Here is a 21,230-nt window from a genome sequence, read left to right on the forward strand (position 1 = left end):
CAACATGAAGGAGCGCGGCGTGCAACGCAGCCGTGGCGGGCGGCTGCGGCGCGGCGGCGGCCGGAGCAGTCGCAGCTCGCTCGCCCGACCGCCCTTCGGTCCGGTAAATACAGCCTCCTCGCCTCTCGGGTATGGATTATTCGCAGCGAGCAGCGAGCGGAGCCAGTCCGAGCCTCGCGCCTCCCGCGGCCGCTCGTGCCCGGCGACCTCCGCACTCGCGCTCCCGTCGTAGCCTTATAACCACGCGTAGCACGTCCGTAGCTCGGTGGCTCGTAGCGCGCGCCTAATGTAACCTTCCACCCGTAGCACCGGGCTCGGCTACACCGCCGCTATTAAAGCATGCCGCTGCTAATACGGGCACCATTGTGTTCAAATGACGAGACTAATGTCATATTAAAATATCATGGGGAGCACCTGTGGAACAATTAATATTTGTGAAACTTTCACGTGATTTGTTCTTTATTGTTTCATTTACGTGTAAGTATAATATTATTGTGAAAAGTTTGCTGTAGCTAATTTGTTCACCAAAATATTTATACCAAAGTTAATGTATAACCAAAAGTTTTAGACAACTTTTGATTGAAAAACTCTTAAGGTGATTGATTTGAATGAATTTGTTTTCTGTTAAAATGAATGAATGTAGATGACTTTTAATGAAGATGTTTTATTTTCATTTTGCCATGCTTTCTAAAGTAATCCTTCTACGCAAAAAGTAGCTATGTTTTGAAACAATTTAATCTGAGCTAATTCAGTTTGACAAGATAAGCATGCAATAAGCATGACATGATATTTTGTGTCCATTGTTTTTATTCAATGCTGTGGGTGTATGAGTTTTTATTTAGACATTTTTTTATTGAATGTGTTTAGGTACACTTTTAGAAAGTAAGTTACAATGATAATAATCGCAAATTACGCAAAAGTTGTATTTTATTACGAGTAAAAAATTTTATTGCACAAAATTAATTGGTTAAACCTCAGTACTTTATCTGTTAATAAAACTAAATATATACATGTGTGGATACAGTATATTGCTAAAATCGAGTATCTAGACAAAGAAATGTATCGATTATAATCGCAGATTTAAGGTCTAATGATTACATACCAAAATCTACATTAATTGCACGTACATTTTTAAAGAAAATGCTCGAATTTCCATTTACGTGCTCTAATAAAACGGCAGCTGAAATGTTGTAATTAAACACTGATATTAATTTAATGGTATGTCCCCAATTCCCCGGGAACGATATTACAGGTTTGTTAACCTACCGCAAAATATCCCTTATGTATTTACCAATAAAGGTATCGCCTATTGACTTTTATGATGTAGATATTTATATGTACACTCGTATATATTCATTCTCATTCACTTTTACGCAAACATATTTAAAAATATCATTAAGAAAAAGATCGCTTTGTGTAATCGACTTATTAATCCTGTAGAGTGACTTTCGAGTTTGATGATCGGCTCTCATCTCCGCTTTCTATTAACTGAGTAAACAGTAGAATGGGAACAACAGCGGAGAATGATTACCAATCAGAGACTGGCGTAAGCTGCCGATCAGAGTATTGTACCAATAATTATTTAATTCATCAAAGTGGGTACACATTTAAAATGTAGAGAGGATTGTTTAAGTTAATTGTGTAATTGCAAAGGCTCGCCATTCTACAAACCGCAATAGGTACATGCTGTCGTCGTTTACTAGATTATTTTTTCTGGACGAGTGAGCATTTTTCTCGACCGCTTACAAATGACCGCTTAGTTACCTGCAGAGGAATCTTTCCCCACATTTTATTTTCCTCCCGTAGATATTTCCATTATTCTGTTAATGGAACGGTGTTCAGAGATGGTCAAACAATGTAAGCCTATCCCTAAAGATGTTGATATTTGTAAGACGCGTGGATTTTCGTTGATAGTTTTGTGGATATACCTGTGTATTTCATTAGGTATAAGGTATGGTAGATAACTCGTAGAGGTAGGTCCTTCTTATACTCATGATAGGATTATAAAGTCAGCATCGTGATTATCCTTTAGTAGGTGACATTATCATAATTAATTATAGTACGTTAATTTATTTATTCGTTTAATGATATCAATCATCGCGAAAATTAAATTATTTGGTAAGCTAAAGTAAATGCACTGATAAATAAAGCATATTCATTGCAATATTTTTCCAATTAACATGTATCTCGAAATTCAGTTTCCCTACCTACACCCACTATTATTATACCCACATAAACTTATGTATAAACACCTACATCCGCAAAAAGTTCTTAACAACATTACCTGACAGATAATGTTACCTACCTTTAATAATACTCTGAAAGTGTTGATGTATGTACCACATGTACTTTGTGGATTTTGTCGAACATTTTTGTATGACATGATAATGTTTTCGATAGTAGGGCTCAAATTGTCATTCTCCTTAAACCAAAATACCCCGTTATTTGGTGAGCTACGCTCAGATATGCATCACACAAGACAAATAATATCTTTATGAAGAATGTTGACACAAAAGGTACATTGTAGTCTCCGAATAATATAAATTGTAGTAAAGAAGAACAGATACAAAACAGCAATGGCTTATTCCGTCGTCGAAGGCTACATCACGTCTCGATGTCGACTGAACTCGAACGTCGCAGATAGCTTCGCGAGTGTCATCGCTATCGTTTCTCTGAACTTCTATAACTTAGCACATCATTTTTATCACACAATCAATACTAACATTGTTAAGAGGACTTATTTATATTTTTGATTGTTTATTTTTAATAGATAAACTTAAAAACTATTGCAACAATTTTAAAAATTCTTTGACTGTTGAAAAGGTGCATTCTTTCCCAGCAACATGGCTACATTTTAACCCCAAATGGGCAGTAGTTTCCACGGGACGCGGGTGAAACCACGGGTAAATGGCTAGTAATATATATGTTTTGTCAACATAGTTTCACCGAACTTCTTTCATTTTAATCATATTATACCTCTAACATCGTATATGTTCATCCAGGTCACAGTCTGGCCTACTTGTGTGTCTAATTAAATCAAATCCATTCAGCTGTTAAGGTGTGATTGATTAACAAAGAAATGAGCACATTTTTATTGCGTTATGATCTTTTTGATTTTTAATTTAAAACTCCTTTGTTATTAATTAACGTAACTCTTCGGCTTAAGACTTTGGTCTCTGCTTTGTGTACTCATGTAGCAGAGATCTAGATATATACTTATATACCTACGTACTATAACAGAAATTACGCACATTGATTGCTTCCTGCGTTGTTTGCAGTGAGTCTTCGTCTAGCGTCCTGTTTACATGGTGTATTCGCCGGAATAGTTCCACCTTGTTTTGGAACGTACTAGCTTGTTCTATAGAGAGACCGCAACAATAACTTACCCGACACGCCCACTCTATGACAGTTTGGCTTAAAAACCGTGGTCGCTGTCGATTTTGATAACACATGTCTCGAAGTTAAGTGAAAATGTTGAAGACCTTGTCTCTAGACTTTAGAGTCTGGTCTAATTAATAAATGGTTCGTTAGTTCTGGATCCTACACGTGATGTAGGCTGTCGGCAAGAAAGACAGTGTTATCGTAGGTAAAATTAAGGAGTAGGTTATTTTAAGTTCGTTTAGGTAAATGCTACGTTTAATTTTACCTTAAACCCTCACTAAAACTGAATGTTAATATATTGGGTAAAATAAAAATGGTACGAAACATTGACAAACAAAACAAAACATTGCCAACAAAATCAACGATGTTTCTGTCGACTGTATGTCCTTAACAGGCAACACGATTAAAATTAAACAATCACAACTACGATGAAAAGAGAGGGTAAAACCTCTTTCATTTCGTAATTACACCAAACTTCATGCCGATATCATCGAAAAGCCGTCGAGGTATCCTTCTGGCACTCTTTTGTGACGTAAATTGTAAAGAAAACTAATTAGAGCTCGAAGCATACCTACCTCTAAGTTTGCTGCCACTAAGATTTCAATGGCGGAGTAAAAGCGGTTTAAAGTGTCAGTTGAGAGATCTGTATAGTAAATCTTGTACGTAACAAGGATCAGATAAGGGGCGTTTGTAGAGCGTGATCGAGCCGCAGAAGTGGTCAACCAACATACTCAAAAGAAAAAGTTACACAAGTTACTGTATCGCAGTCGTACACTGCGTGGTTAGAACACACCACAAAATGGAAAATGTCTGTTTACGTACTGCTACACCACGGAATATACCCCCGCAATCGCAACAAGTTTTTTATTTTTATTTTGTGTACCAGTGTTAGAACCACTCCCGAATGTCTATGTATGTAGCGATGTATATACACTCGATGTTTCGTTACACAAATATAACTCGACGAATTCAATCTCTTTCTTTTTTTGGATCTTTAGTTGGGTATTCTAAATTGTAGCAATTACTCGATTCTATTGAAAATGGTATAATGATTACGTTTTATAATAAAATTGTATTATATTGATGCCAAAATGAAACTTATTTTCATTATTGAGATCGTAAACTATATAAATAACAGTCGAAATATTTTTTTTGTTCTTACCTACCTTCTTAAAAATAAAACATTATTTATAAAAGATGTAGATGTACCTAAATAGTCTTTGATATGTACTCACATAAAGTTTCCGGGGGTATAATTAGACTAACCGCCGAACTTACACGGTAGAGTAAACGTTAAAAAACACGAAATTGAGAGGTTCGCAGTCAGAGTTCGGGTCATTTAAAACAGGAATAAATTTACACAGAGTTCAGCTGCAGGCTGCCTACATTTGCTGTACAATGGGGTTGTTCTTATGCCAGCCGTGTTAATATTCTAGTGTATCTATCTTGTGATAATACCTACCTACATAAACAGCATGACAATACGCGCATTTTCTTTTCAGTTAATTAATTCTGCCTTGCCCTATCCCTCTGTACCCGCTTTTGTTTATATGACGACTGCCAACTTCAACAGAAATTCTTATTGTGCCAACAATGACTATCATAATGAATTGAGGTATTAAATTCTCTTTGTTCAACTTCGAATGCGCGCGAGTATGAAATACAACCTAAATGACCATGTCAATTCGTGGTAAGCATGTTTAACCAATTTGTTGAAAATTAACAATTAATGGATCATTAGCTCACTTGACAACGCAACGTATCGATAACAGATTAATGCATAAATTCCATTCCCGGGTAGAAATATTTGTCACCCAAAAGTTTTCAACTTTGTAATACCTATGCCTCTATAAAATAATTACATACAAGGATTTCAATAGCCAAAATTCTGTAAATATCAAATGAAAATTCGAATATTTATTGCGTATCAGACTAAGCCAATCATCTAAATTGGATTGGAGATTATCCTTGCCCTCAAATGTTTGGTGTACAACAGAATAAACAATTAAACCCTGCTTCTGAATTCACAGATCGTTATGAAATGCCGTTTATGGCCTTTATCTATGTACCTGTACGTACTTACATATAACATTTGGATATCTACGTATCTGGATACGTATGTAGCTATATAATGGACGTAAACCTATGTACATTTTCTTTGTGTTTCGAAAGAAGAATATAATAGCGAGCTAGCCTCAGTAATATTTTCATTGTTACTATGGCTGAAGTTCGGGTATAATCTGGGTAACACAACACTCTTTGTGTCATCACTCATTAAGCTGTGACTACACGCGTTTGTTATTCTCCCCCAAACCGAGAGCTCTCAAGTAAACTTACACAGTTATGTGGGGATTGTTTATGGTTGCAGATACATACAAGCAAACCATATATAAATAATATAACTGGCACATTGATAAGATGAGGTTTTTATTTTTTGTGGTTTTGATCAGAATATGAATTCGCATCACGTTCCATACGCAGTGTTTATCAGTAAACTCTCAAACTGGTCGAACCTTTAGATGGATATATATATTTTAGTAAATGGCTGTAGGTTACCATTTACATACCTACCTGCACAACCTAATACCAATTTATTTACTTTTTCAAAGCAGCTTAACTAATTGGTACCCAAGTATACATTATATGAACCCTGTTTTGTTACAGATCAATTTATCAAACCGCATGCAATTAAGCATAAGATATGATTCAAGTGGAGAGCTTTAAGCGTCCATCGCCATCACCTTCTCGGAGTTCCGTGCGGAGTGACAGTCGAGTGTTCCGGCAGCCGCGAGTCATCACGGTGAACCGCGATGCTGCCACGATGGTGGACGGCGAGGCGAGCGGGCCAGCCACCGCCGCCACCACCGCCGCTCCACCCACGGACTGGGAAACACGGCTCACACAAAACGCTGCTCACTTTAGATCCCGCACATTTAGCGACGGCTTCATTAGAAACACAAGTCTCGAACTCCTGCTCGGTGTAGACTGCGAAGCTTGCCTCGCTCTTGCTGCACAAAGACAATGTTTAGATGAACACATATCAAAACATGATTTTGACCTAGTTTGCAACTGTAATGTCCAACAAAATAATTTTGTCAACTGCCATCGAAACGTCGACCAGAGAGGCCACACTCTTAACATCTACGACTTGGAAAGAATTAAACGGGACACAGGTCGAAGTCAACTCACAATCGGATCACATCGTAGTCTTGACAGAAAATACAACAAAAGTAGGACTATCGGTGTATCAAACTACATTTCAAAACAGTTGATTTCTTACGATCCAAGGAATACACTTGTGCAAAAGATAAAAAGGAAGCTATCAAACTTAAAAAAGATAGGCGGCGAGGCAATATCAAAAAAACATCAGAACGCTGTCCAACTGGCGGAGATAACATCGGGCTCCACGAGCTCTCTCAAGAAGACATCGATGTTGTCGTTGGCAGACAAGTCGCAAAGGAGAGTAAACAGTCAGAGTTGTATTTTCACTTCTTCGGGCTATCAAGGGAAGGATGATTTAAAGAGCAACGCTTCTACGTACGCAAATTTTTCTGGGAATGTGGACCAATGTTTTGATAAATTGAGAGATTATAATGTAAGTTCAGACATAAATAGACGTACCTCACAAAAAATGGTAAAAATGAGAAGTTTTGATAATAACGAAATATTGGTTACTAGAAATTCTCCGGCTTTAGAGAGAACAAAATTTTCTACTTTAGACAATCGTAGTCGGTGTAAAGGTATTAAAAGACAAATGTCATACAACGATTTTCCAAGTGAAAGATACCGAGATAGATTATCGGAGTCTTGGACGCGAGACGAGAGCACGATGGAGTCGAGAAGTACTCGCAGTGATTTAGTGGATGACGACGCACAAACGTTCCTGGAGGGCGACGTCATGGCGATGAGCGGGCCGCGCTCGGCACACGCGCTCTGCACCTGCGAAGCGCCACAAGATACCAGACTGCCATCTATTTTTTATGACACGCACGTGAGTAAAGTTTTTTCATAAAAAGGAATTAGCCGATAAATAACATCTAGTCAACATAAATTGATTGGCAAAAACTTAAAACCGAACTGAGTGAACTTGTACGGAGACAGCGTGAAACAAACCTAAAGCATTATTTGAAGTAAACACAAACAAGTTACACATTTTTTTTACAAAAAGTTATGTAGTATAATGACACTATGACAAGGCTAGAGTGCAAGCATCATTTATAATTGCCGATTTTGTTAGTTTTGTGCTAAGTATTAATTGTCAAAACAATGACGTAGGGTAAGAAGCGAGCGACTCCAGCGCCCGACGTGACGGAGCGCGGGCAGGGCCGCGTGGCGTCGTGCAACGCGTGCAAGTCCCCGCAGTGGCTGTCCACAGGCACCACGTCCACCACCAGTCACAGTTCCACCACCACTGGGAACTCTTCCCGTACGTACTTTTCTTTGACGAGTAAAATTATTATTCAATCGGCTATTACCGAATATTTTTTCATCACGGCTTAGTTATTGTTGTCTCAATACAGTACTGAATTTACAGCTAATAAGTTCAGTTTTAATAAATAGTTCGTAAATGATAGTACTTCTGCGCCGCATATTAAACATACTAAAGTACAAGCTCTACGGGACTATACATAGCCCAAGCCCAAAAGATTAGTCAAAAAAAGTTTGGCTTTCTGATGACCCATGATAGAAAAATACATGTTGGTAAAGCTGAATATATCCCATTAATTTTCTAATAAACGTTTATGTAGTTCGTAAATACGTCAATGATACATTTTTATTGCACAGAGTATTCCCAATAGTGTTTCTAAGCGTGTAGTTAAGCCGCTGCATCCCCGAGACTTCGACGCCGTGATCGAGTAAGTTTGCTCCTGACAGGAAGATTATGGGGAGCTCGGTAACGACCGATTGCTATGACCCAAATTGATACTATAGGGTTTTTTATGAAATCTATCACTTTTGTTTTGATTTAGTTGTGTATCTCTTTATATTCTGTCTATTTAATATTAGTGAGGGTTTATTACAAAATATGCTCTCATTTATCTATTTAAAATAACATATATGTATAAAAATATTATGTAGAATCTGTCTATATTTTTGTTTGACTCTTGTCTAGAAAATCTAAATCTAGTAATAAATACATATAGTATAGAACTTTATATTATGTATGTGCAATGTTTTTGGAATTTGAGTTTAGGGTCGATAGTATAATCAATATTCAAGTTTGTCTCCTTTTCAACTTTTACTCCTACGTCGTGAGTCGTGACTGAAAACAATAAACACCTTAACATCAATAGGTTTATCAGTGTGGCATCGGCGTTGGTGCTGCGTGGCGATCCTGGTGCTGGTGGCGGGCACCGCGTGTGTGGCCGGGCCCCTGGCGCTGCGAGCCCCGCCCGGGGCGCCCCTGCACGAAAGACTGCGACTAGCCGAGCGACTGCTGCACGACACACCGCTTATAGACGGACACAACGACCTTCCCTGGAACATAAGAAAGTTTTTACACAATAGGATAAAAGATTTCAAGTACGTACTTTCTCCTTTTTAAAATAAGAAACGCATATTCAAATTGAAAACTATGTGAAGATACCTACGTCGAGATAATTGAGTCATTTGCGATGCGAAACGATAACGTTTGGATATAAAAAAATATTAAGGAAGTAATTACTTCTGCCTTGCTGAGATTATGAGGGGGTACGTTTTAAGTCTTCGTTCCAAGTTAATTTCGTTAGTGCACGTTCCAAAGGTCGGTTCCTATATAAAAAGAAACAATTTTCCTTTCGGACGTTAGCTTATTTGACGTTTGTTCCAAGAGGCTTAACATTTAGTGTGGAAGTGTATTTTCAATCCTTTTAACAAAGAGATGAATAAACCGGCGGACTTAAACAAATATGTATAAAGGTAGCTGGTGCACATAAAAGATGAGAGGAGAATCAATCCACTTAGTGCACTGTAAGAGCCTTTGAACCCAACTGTTTTAAACTAGCTAACGAAATCTGTGAGGCGTAATGCCGCTCTCGTTACTAACTAGATGTGGGTAGTTATAGTTGAGATCGGCGATGTTAGAGGCTTCATATTATATTACGAAAATGACGATCATTATATACCAGTCCAATTATTATATTGAATACAGCAATTCTTGGACATTTGAAATGTACGGATCAATTTCAGAAACAAGTGAAACATAGCAAATTATGTACCTAAATCATTGAGATGATGATTCATCACCTCAGCCATAGGACGTCCACTGCTGAGCATAGGCCTCCCCCTTAGATTTCCATCAATCATTGTTATACAAAACCTTAATGAAGTTTGACATGCGTAAATATTCACATAAACACATAAGGATTATAATATTTATCTTATCAGTCATCATAAAGTATTTTTTTTTAATCGAATGTCGAGTTGAACTTCACTTGTGCACTCGTGTATCCGTCTGTTATAATTCTGTTACTCTCTTAATGTGCGTACTCTGTAATGAACAGAGTTTCCTAGCTAATCACCACTTTGCTGGAGCGTTATAAAAGCAAACTTAATACGATGAGGATCGAAGCAAGATCTCATCAACTTCACTTTGTAGGAAGGTACTTAATACGTAATTGAGGTATGCTTCGTAGGGCAGAAAAACGGATACATTCAGAGCAAGATTACGAAGTAGAATGTGTAGACTACTGGTTCATCCTAACTGATTATTACTTACATCTGATTTATAATAGGAATCGACCACGTAGTTTGCCTGCAGTAATTTTCCCGCGAATATTTACATAAAAAATGCAAGAGCACGATCTGACATTTGGAAAATATATGCAAATTGTATCAAAGAAATACCCGGCCCATAGGAATAAATACTTGATGGGTTAAAGGAAATCTCGTACGTATCTCAGCTATAAAAGACTAAAGTTACCGGCGTAATCTGCACATTACGTATTCAAGGCTCAGATCAATAGCACTTACAACGAAATCATAGTTCACACGTAGCGTAAAGAATTGAAATGTTTCTTGACAGACATGCTGGCTCAGTGCCAGGTCGTTGGCGACGCGTGCGGTGCGAGATTCGATTCTGCTACCAGCGCTGCCTAGATTTTTCTCGTATAACGTAGGAAGATGTTATATCTTTAGACTTGCCCACACAAACATGAAAATAAAAATATTTTGGCATAATCTATTTCTAAATAATGTTGTTGTTTACAAACTTTCTTAAACTCTGGCTTTACATCGTTTTCTGATCCGTCATAACATATGCATGCGAAATACTTACTCCTTACCTAAGCACTATTGTGAGCACAGTTCTTCCTATATCATGGTTAATTAAATTAATATTTAAACAAAATACACGTAATAAGCCACAAGTGATCAGTCCTTTAATTAAACCACTTATAATAAAATTGTGTTTTGTTATATCAAGACAGTACCTATTTCAAGCTGAGTATCAAACAATACTCTTCTTTGACCACGCCTTGCATAAATGTAGGTACATTTAATATCAGGCTTTTCACATGAGTACTTACTTTCAGCCACTAACCTAATTTCAACGAAAGAACAACTGTTCAATAATGAAATAAAATTATGTACCTACATAGTTTCGACGAGGATTTGCGGACCATCTCCCCGTGGGCAACAAGTTCGTGGAGCCACACCGACCTGCCTCGACTGAAACAAGGCAGAGTGGCCGCACAGGTGAGCTAAATTCCTTTAACCGACGATTTAATTAATTGTGCATTTAATAAAGTGGGTCATTTCACCGTGATACCTCTGCAAGATTAATATGTGGCTTGTGGATCACGTCGACCACATTATTGCGGCGTCAAAAGATATTGGCATAGGTTAACGTGATTTAATTTAAAATGCTCGCCACATAAAAATTATGATTAAATATTCCAGCTAAGGATTTACATTGCAATAAATTGGAGTGCACTGTGCACATAGGTACTATCTACATAAGTATACACCTTTCGGGTCCAAACAAAATGACTGTCATTTACGTAATAGGCTGTGAGTAGACATTATCAGATGGACTAATTTAAATCAGGATTATTTCCCCGACTGTACCACAATATGGTTTAAAATTATAATTGCCTACATATATCATGGATACGGTACAATGAACTGAAACAGAAATGATAGTGAGCTAATTGTTTCAACTTCATCGCGCAATTCCACTAGATTGATCTGTTTGTATTACGTAGTTACGTTCATGATACAATATGTGGCAGAGAGTTATCCACCCGTTAACTCCCATTTGCCATCGCTGATTCCATTCTAAACTCTTTGTTCAATGTGATACGGGATTTCATATTCGGAGCGCAGTGCTCAAGTCGTGCGTGATATTTAATCAGTAATATGTCAAAGTGATCCTCTGTCGGCAGTTCTGGGCGGCGTACGTGCCGTGCGACGCGCAGCACCGAGATGCGGTGCAGCTCACGTTCGAACAGATCGACTTGATACAAAGACTCACCGACAAATACCACCCTCAGCTCACATTGTGCACCTCTGCCGAAGGTAAGCATGTCTTCATCGTCACGCCATGCCACTTTAACATTTTGTTAAACCGATTTACAAAGTAACTTTTTGGTATGGGGCGAATCTCCGTTTGAACTTTTCCATTTGCCAAATGATATACTGCCATTAGAAGAGACTATACCTACATCGATCGTATTTTAAGCAAATCTGAAAAGGACAAATGTAAATGCGCAAGGTGTTTAGCATGAGAAACCCATTGTTTTCAGTCCGCAGCCTTTAAAAAATTAAACGGTTTAATTAATTCTTGCATTTCCTTTACCTTCATTGTTTCTTTTTGTAATTCAAATGAAGCCAAATAAAGTAGAAGTCCTCTTCTTATTCGGCATATTGTTCACAAACAAAAACGCGAGTTTCAGTCCAGTAACCGTCGCTCATTATCCGAGTAGCTTTAAGTTAGGAATCTATGTGAAAAAAAACATGCTTCCTACTGAATTATTTGACCACATTATACAAGTATACATATTAATCAGATGTGTTTGCTACGCTGTGCTGTACGTGTTTAGTCTCTAAATTACTTATAACAAATGCATTTTTATAGACTCAATTATTATAGACTCAATTAGCATTTTGAATGCATATTTCAGGTCATGAATAATGTCGTAGGAATATACAATATTACATAAATTAAAAGAGTAATGAATATTAACAAACTAAAGCTAATAGTCTCGTCAAAAATAGTAACACAGTGTGAACAAACATGAAGTAACCGAAGATGAGCATTTAGGTGTCATATCTATCGAAAATCCTTATCGCTTTCAGGTCATCAGTCACATTAAATATAGATATGATTAACACAGCGGAACTTCATCGCATCTTGCTGTTTCCATCGCGACAACTGGAATTGTGCACACAATGTAAACAAACACCTAAAGCTAAGGACTTTCAGCTTGGAAACACGAGTGACAATATAAGTTCAAATCGTTTGATGTTTCTTTCCTTCGGACTATAAGATAAAGAAAAAGCACTTACGGCAAAAAAACTCCGCTCGTCCCTAAAATTTGATGCTTTTTAAAAATCGGACGATTTTCTTTTATGTTTTTCTTCATACGATAAAGAAAGACTTGCCCTGATTTTTTTATAAGGACTGTAGCAAAACAGAGGGTAAAGAAAATCCGTACACGGAAAACGAAATATTTAATATTTTCAATAAAGTTAAAAATATATTTTTAAATGGTAAATGTTAAATTTTTATTAGCCATTTTTGTTGACTTTCTTTCAATCTAACAAAAAAAAACTGAATACCAGTGTTTTGTACGTCTATACTTGACTCCTCAACCTAATAACCCGGTTAACCCATTCTCACCAAGGGGGATATAGTGTGTCAGACCTTCTGGCTTCTGACTACCCATAAAATAAAAAATAAAAATAAAAATAAAAATAGCCTTTATTCAGACCTTGTTTACAGTATACAATCTTAATCTACAACTCTGACGAGTTGATGACACCAACGACCTGGTCTGTTTGCCCAACTTTGGCAAAGGCCTCCTCCATTTCCTTCCACTCTGCTCTGTTTTGGGCTCTTCTAGTCCATATATTCCCTGCTATGCTTTTAATTTCGTCATCCCATCTTCGGTACTGTCTTCCTCGATTTCTTTTCTTGTCCCTAGGGTACCAAGATATTATGTTGACTACCCATAACGACTGCCAAAGATGTTCAATTCACAATTATGACCGATGGACACTTGAAGCTGTCACTTAATAATAGCAAAAAAATGCAAATATTGCATTAAGTCTAAAAATACAAACTTGTGGGTTCTCAAATTCTCATTTGCAGTTTCTATTGTCACAGATATAATATCTGCGCACGCCAACCACAGACTGTGTTCATTAGTGGGGGTGGAGGGTGGGCATGCAATTGGAGGCTCTCTTGGCGTCCTGAGGACCTTGTACCAAGTAGGCGTCAGATACCTGACCCTTACCTCAACGTGTGACACTCCGTGGGCAGAATGTGCGTCCCCAGATAAACCTGAACCGTCCCCACGAGGCGGACTCACTCCGTTCGGAAAGGTAAGTCAGGATTATTTTTCGTAGCCTTCTACGAGTATTTGCTACGACCAGCTACGATAGGACTACGACGCTACGTTGCGACTTGCGTAGCACCGTAGTCTGTTTGAACCAAAAAACTGCCAATCATATATTTAAGTGATTATTAAAAAAAAACCATTAGTAACGCGGAAATCTTCATGAATATCATTACATATATCGTCCTTCGTCTTCGTCGTTTTTCTAAGTTTGTATGTACTTTCTACGTATATCTTAGACACCAATGGCTGATAAAAAGGTGAAGGAAAACATCTTGAGGAAACCTGGACTATATAGTCTGAAATCACCAACCCGCATTGAGCAAGCGTGGTGATTAATGCTCAATCCTTCTCCGTGTGAGAGGAGGCCTGTGCCCAGCAGTGGGACGATAAATAGGCTGTAACTAAAAATAAATAGGCTGTAACTATATCGTCCTTGTTAAAATTAGAAAATAAATGTTCTTGTGCTTCCATTAAATCAATTAATTCATTTTGTTAGAAAGTTAGATTCCAAAATAAAAGCAATACAAAAAACATCGAATCTTGGATTATTATTACGGGTTTAAATTGTGAGTTATCTCCTCTTAATTCTCTTAAGATTAGATGAAGTTATAATCCTCTTTGCAGACAATACAATGGCAGCTCGTTAAGAGTGAATTTATTGTCTTAAATACACGCTCGCTGTCTATGTCAATTTGTATCAAGCGGAAGTAGGCTTCCAACTCGTTATAAAGTATTTACGAAGCAATTCGTGCGGTATATGGATAACATATGTGATCATAAAGAGCAATCTTGCAGCGTACGAAAGAATATTAAAATACATGTAGCTAAGTAGTCAGAACGCAACCGTAAAGATTGAGACGTCGAGTAGAGTGAGTGTGCCATAATCATAAACATCCTGGCGCGCCGCAATATTTCTCTTTGTATGAACTCGGGCTGCTCGCGAAACCAGTTCTTTGTTTACCTGCAACGATACTTTTCGAAATATTTTCTTTTGTTTAAACTGCACACTGCGTGCAACGTAGGCTGCGTCGTACGTTAAACCCAGCTTAAGTAGCAAACCCCACATCGTGCTTAAGAGTTCTGAACAGGTACTGTTATTCTCTCCACTGTTTTGATTTATTGAACTGAGTATATCTGCATGCACCAGCGTACCAGTTGCTGCTACTTTAAACAAGTTACAACTACTAGCAGTACTTATCTTAATAGCAGCAACTGCTTTAACGCGCGGACGCTAAATTTAATATGGCTGTAAAGAATAAGTAGTCACTTCATGGCCCGTCATTTATGATCTGAGTGCCGATCTTTTTGCTTTCGTACTTGAGTGTAAAATTCCATAAACAGCTTATTTAATAATACATTAATCTTAGAAATCTCTGAGAATTCCTGGTTAGTTATTTTTGTGACTATAGACTACAGCCTAGTGTTCGTGAATTCTGCTTAGCTAAATACAAAGTTTATCAATAAAGGCTTAAATGTATCCACATCACACTTCAATAAAATAGCAAGTTTATCTCCTAATTGCTGACATCGACGTCAAAACTACATGACTAACTACGACAATTTGTCGCTTTCGGAATTCCTCGACTTACTGAATTCACAGCCACAAAGGTTCCAAGAAGTTAGCAATTAATTTAAAGCAAAGCAAACTCATACGAACTTCAAAGCGGCTGGAACAATAGAGACTTACTTTATGATAAATATGCAAACGGCCAGGAGCAGCCGGAACCCTGTTTGCAGTTCATTTCAATAGCTTATACCGCAAAAGTCTTTTAAAACATTCTTTTTCCAAATGGTATTGTACTATGGTATTAAAACTTTTTTTCCAATAAAACTAAATAGGTACCTCAATCAAGGGTTGAAGCTTGAAGCCAAGTAGTCTTCTCTTTTAGTCGCTCCCCCTTACCGTCATCAATCTTTCGTTTACAAATTGTTATTGATCGGTCGGACAGATAGTGGTGAAGGAAATGAATCGGCTGGGCATGTTGGTGGACCTGTCGCACGTGTCGGAGCGCACGATGCGCGACGCGCTGGCCGTGTCGCGCGCGCCCGTGCTGTTCTCGCACTCGTCGGCGCGCGCGCTCTGCAACGTGACGCGCAACGTGCCCGACGCGGTGCTGCGCCTGCTGGCCGCCAACAAGGGCCTCATCATGGTCAACTTCTACACTTCGTTTCTCACCTGCAAGGACACGGCGACGGTGCAAGATGCCATCGGTAAGCGTCAAGGCATTAGGCTGTTTTGTAATGTGTATTTATGACGTCTATTAGAAATACCAAGTCTGATGTTTAAAAAATCTAACAATTTCCTTAACGTATGAAAAGTTTTTAAACAAATTCAGACAGAAATTGAATCTTTTTATACAGAAAACAAATTAAAAAGCTTTTAGGTCCATGCTGATTTTTGCGCCCTTTTTACTTTAAGTTAATTTTAACTTAAGTTATACTTTACAGTAATTATAAATTGGTAAAGAATAATAAATTCAGTTTTGAAAGTCATCCAATTCAATTATCTAGGAACTGTTCACAACCTCCCGAAAGAAACATGATCGTACATACTTTTACAGTCGCAGTCAATGCTTTTCCCGAGTTCAGTCACTGAATGTGCATACTATAATAATATTTAAATGCAGGCAATTAATTGCTACAATGTTCTTACAGCACACATTAATCATATAAGGGATGTAGCCGGTGTGGACAGCGTGGGCCTTGGCGCTGGCTACGACGGCATTAATTAGTGAGTACATATCGTTACACGTAGCTACGTAACTGCAACCCTACAGAGTCAGACATCTACCATGCCTGGCAAAATATACAGATTTCATATTTTGTAAAATGTATTCAAGGTCTTTACTTTTATTTAAACCTGATATTATTGCACCTACCTTTTTCTTTATATATGTACTAGGTACATAAAACATTTTTATTTACCTGGTTGTCGCGACATCCTCGGAATTTCTACGTTTGACCAAACTGTGTCTACTACCTACAACACTATTGTACTTAATCCCTATAGATTTACCTCATAATAAATAGTACCTATTATGCCATTAGTACACATGTAGCACGTCTAACATTAATCTTGGCTTAATATCACAAACAACGCTTATTGTTCAGTACACCACAAGGCCTAGAGGACGTGTCGTCGTATCCACTACTATTCGCTGAGCTCATGGAGGAAGGCTGGAGCATAGATGAACTTCGAAAGTTAGCTGGCCTCAACCTTCTCCGCGTGATGGGGGCAGCTGAGCGCGTTGCCCGCGACCTCGCGTCCGCTCGCGTGGCGCCCTATGAAGACGTCGCACCGAAACCATTTGACACTCACAACTGTTCAAGTCAAGACCTTTAAATCTGGAACATTAGCTCAATTATTATAATCTTAGAAAAATTTACTTTACTTACTTGATAGTTTTTTTTAACTACATTTTCTCAAAACTTATTAGGTTTAAAATTTTAAGAGTCCAATCGTGTAACTATTTACTAAACATATTTAACGTTAAATACATTTAAGATACTGTCACTTTTAAACAATTGAATGAGATAGTTGATATGTTGTTTTAAATATATTTACCGTTAAATACGATTGGTCAGTGGTCACTAGTTTGCATAAGCCTCTTTTACCAATAAATAGCCTCTAGCTTGTTTAAATATATTTTTTGGTTACTTCTAATTTATTATTTTCATCAAACTCGGTGCTATATGGTGTGTCCAAGTTAGGGTTGGAAGAATGTTTATCTTATGTTATAATTTACTAAAATATCCTGTGTCCTCAAGATTCTCGACTCAAATTAGGCAACTACGCACCTAATCCGTAATTCTTCTATTCGTAACATTCCACATTTTGTGCGTCCTGCTTGAGAATTTATTGATACAAACGATGTCTCGCCGAGACCATTCCTACATAAATATATAAGCATGCATTGAGCTATTTTCGATGATAACCCTTATAATCGAAAATAGCAGTATTAAGGACACAAAGATATAGGTACTCATATTTATTTCTACGTTCCAGCGATAGGGTGAGCGAGCAGAACAGTTTCGATAGCCCGCTTCTCCGGTCCAAAGATGTAATAAACAATAGTGATCTATCTCAGTCCAATGTCGGCCCGGACACAACTATACGAGGCGGCCATTACTTACCTATAGTGTGTAATCAATTTGTAAACATAGTGTTTGTACTATGATATCGACGCTATCACCATTCCATTACTAAGTTACTTCGTATATAAAACTGAATGTTATCAAAATTAGGTGTATACCTACCTATCTATGCAAGTATATCTAAAATGGGTGCTAAGGACTCGTTCTAATACATGTACGCCCAGTTGAAGTTGACAAAACAAAGAAAAGTTTTCGAAACAAACCTAGGAATTTAAACCAGAAAACAAGAACTAGATTATAATAAAATTATGTTTTGAGATTGTAGTTCTAACTGAACCCAGTAACATTTTTATGTACGAATTAAGTATTTTTTCAATATCGAAGCCAGTTCAAAGTAAAAATCTCGCCTTTTCATCGCTGAAGGAAAAACAGCTTCTTATTTTTACTTGTATTGTAAACATATGTATTTGCCTTTATAGCTTTAATGGGGAAACGGGTTTACCCATTTGGATATTGGTACCTATGTACACATTTTGAAGCTGAGGAATATAAAGCGTGAGGTCAGGTACCGTCAGTGATGATAACACATCTGAAAATATAGTTACCGAGTTCGATGAAATATGTACCTAACATCTACCGGAATGTCCCCAAACCCCCATAATATAATGAAGGCGGTTATCAATCTAAGTAGTATTGTTATCAAGCTTTAATAAATTAGTGTAATTATTACTTAGAAACCTACATTATAATTTTAGTACCTACCCTGTAATATTATTCTCGTCCGATTAGATGTGATTTCATACTTTTAACTGAAACATAGAGACTAATTTCTTTAGACGTGAAATTATGTACATGTTTTATGCATTTACACATATATATTGTACCTAACCTTAAAAGCTTTTTAAATAATGAACTATTATCCGATTAACAAATGCGATTCGCAGTACGATCTAGTTAACAGTTTAATTATATACTTAGGTAGGTTTAATATTACCTTAAAGATGACTTCAGTCATTAAGATAAACTAAATATCATAATTTTATTATTTAAAAAAACGTTATAGTTATACAGTGTGTTTTTATTAGAGACACATACAGAGTACAGGAAGACACAGTCATGGTTTGTTCTTCAGAATCTGATCCTCGGAATTTGTTGTCGATACCACCACGATTTCTACATTCTTACCGATGGGGAATATTGTGCTCATGACAAAATATTGAGATAAAAACGCACTGCATAAACACATAGCTTTACCTTATCAACGACCAATAATAATAGTTAATCGTAGAAGTTATTAGAGAAATTAGAACTGACCCTATTGACCCATGTCATAAGTATCGCTGTATTTGGATCAAGGATGTGTTAAAAATATTCTAATTACTTATTTATTTATTTATCTACATACATTTTAACAGAAAAAGGGCACGTGCTTTAGGGAAAGCCATAAACAACAATTCACTCATAAAATACCTAAAGTCGACATGAACGACACGACCTTCTTTCTAAAAAAACTAAGGTAAATTAATATTTTTATCAACAACACATAGACTGAAGGATGAATTATTATATCAGCCATTAGGCAAAATGCTAACTTCTTCCTTGCAGCACCTATTATTGGAGTCAGAATTTGCTCATATCACCCCTAAGCCGCATCTTTTGGTGTATACTCTACACACTCGGCGGAGTCGGTAGTGTTTACACAACTGAAACAAAGAGAGCCGCAGGTGGTCAGGCACGAGTACCCAAATATAATGTGCGTGCGATACTTATTACATGAATTTTGTACCTCCTAACGCAATATTAGTTAGTAATGTAAATAGTTAATATTTGTCAGTACAATGGTAATAATAGACGGATCTTAAGACTGAAGTGTTTCAGAAATAAATTAGTGTACGTTTGCTACGATGTTAAATAAGTATAAACAATTAAAGTTACGCACTACATTCTATATCTTAAGATGTGTTTATTATTCCTTAAGGGAAGACTTACGCTAATGTCCTTGCTAGTACCTATTTGTGTATATTTTTATCTCAATTGATGAGAAATATTAATTAATTATCTGTGAGACATATCTCATTTACCTGATCATAGGCGATGTTAATAAATTGCTAAGCAGAAACCTCGTCTTCTATTTGATATTCGATCGTTTTTATAAAACCAATTATAAAATATTTAGATACAAATGTTCATAAATTCATCGCGCTAGATAAAACATACGTTTGTAATGCCTAGTAACCTATTGCTTTTAGAATGTTTTGTCATAGTTTTATAAAGAGATCTAGTGTGAGCCATGTTGGATATCACAGTTGTCTATCTAATATTACCTACTTACTTAAAAATCTTTGAAAATCACAAAGCAACTTATTTACCTAATGATAATAGTTTAATGATCCATGGATATAACAATAAATTATTTTAATCTTACGATTTGATTTAACGTAGTGGTTTCGGTATTGTTATTAAAAAATATCAACTCATCGTATTTACTGGAATAATCAATTAGATATTTTTTGTTTTAATAGCTTGCCCAATAAACACCTATTTTTAACATTTGTTTTAATGCGCCCTACTGCGAGAAAGTCGAAATATAATCACGTATGTAAGTTGGCAGTCAAAAATGTGTCTATATTTTCCATTTTAGAATTGCATTAAATATCTAAATTATAAAAACCGGCCAAGTGCGAGTCGGACTCGCGCACGAAGGGTTCCTTACCATTATTTAACATGAGCAAAAAAACACGTTTGTTGTATGGGAGCCCCCCAAAATATTTATTGTATTTTCGTTTTCAGTACCTAGTTGTTGCTATAGCGGCAACAGAAATACATCATCTGTGAAAATTTCAAATCTCTAACTATCACGGTTCTTAAGATAGGTGACAGACGGACGGACAGAGGAGCGAAAACAATAGGGTCCCGTTTTACCCCTTGGGTACGAAACCCTAATAAAAATCGCGCGACTGGTTTTTGTCCCTATGTACCTATGTGTAGGACAGCAACTCTGACCGTAGTATATGCTCAGAATTGCTGCGCGCGGATAACCGAGCGAAAAATACAGCAGTGTGAAAGCGCTGTAAATCTATTTTTGGACAATATATTAAATTGGATAATCAAGCAATACTTAAGTCATTCCTCAGAAACTTTTTCCAACTAAAATAAATACTCTTACATCCTTATCTTCCTAAAAATCCAACAAATAAAAATCGGGGGGCAAAA

The 21,230-nt window shown here is 37.0% G+C and overlaps 1 protein-coding gene across 2 annotated transcripts; it reads left to right on the plus strand.

Moving 5' to 3' along the window:
• The first annotated feature begins 90 nt into the window (after positions 1-90).
• LOC110380372 (uncharacterized) lies at positions 91-20,565 on the plus strand. 2 transcript variants are annotated; one of them, XM_049852348.2, is made up of 10 exons: positions 91-477; positions 6,046-7,372; positions 7,657-7,807; positions 8,685-8,904; positions 10,959-11,055; positions 11,745-11,877; positions 13,688-13,905; positions 15,872-16,133; positions 16,578-16,653; positions 17,034-20,565. In XM_049852348.2, exons 2-10 carry the CDS (start codon positions 6,083-6,085, stop codon positions 17,263-17,265), a joined length of 2,679 nt encoding a protein of 892 aa, XP_049708305.2. In that variant the 5' UTR covers positions 91-477; positions 6,046-6,082; the 3' UTR covers positions 17,266-20,565. The 2 variants fall into 2 exon arrangements, with proteins under 2 accessions (XP_049708305.2, XP_021196004.3); XM_021340329.3 differs by having other exon boundaries at positions 92-477; positions 8,676-8,904.
• The last annotated feature ends 665 nt before the right edge of the window (positions 20,566-21,230 follow it).

This window comes from Helicoverpa armigera, chromosome 6, assembly GCF_030705265.1.
Source record: "Helicoverpa armigera isolate CAAS_96S chromosome 6, ASM3070526v1, whole genome shotgun sequence".
NCBI classification, from domain to species: Eukaryota; Metazoa; Arthropoda; class Insecta; order Lepidoptera; family Noctuidae; genus Helicoverpa; species Helicoverpa armigera.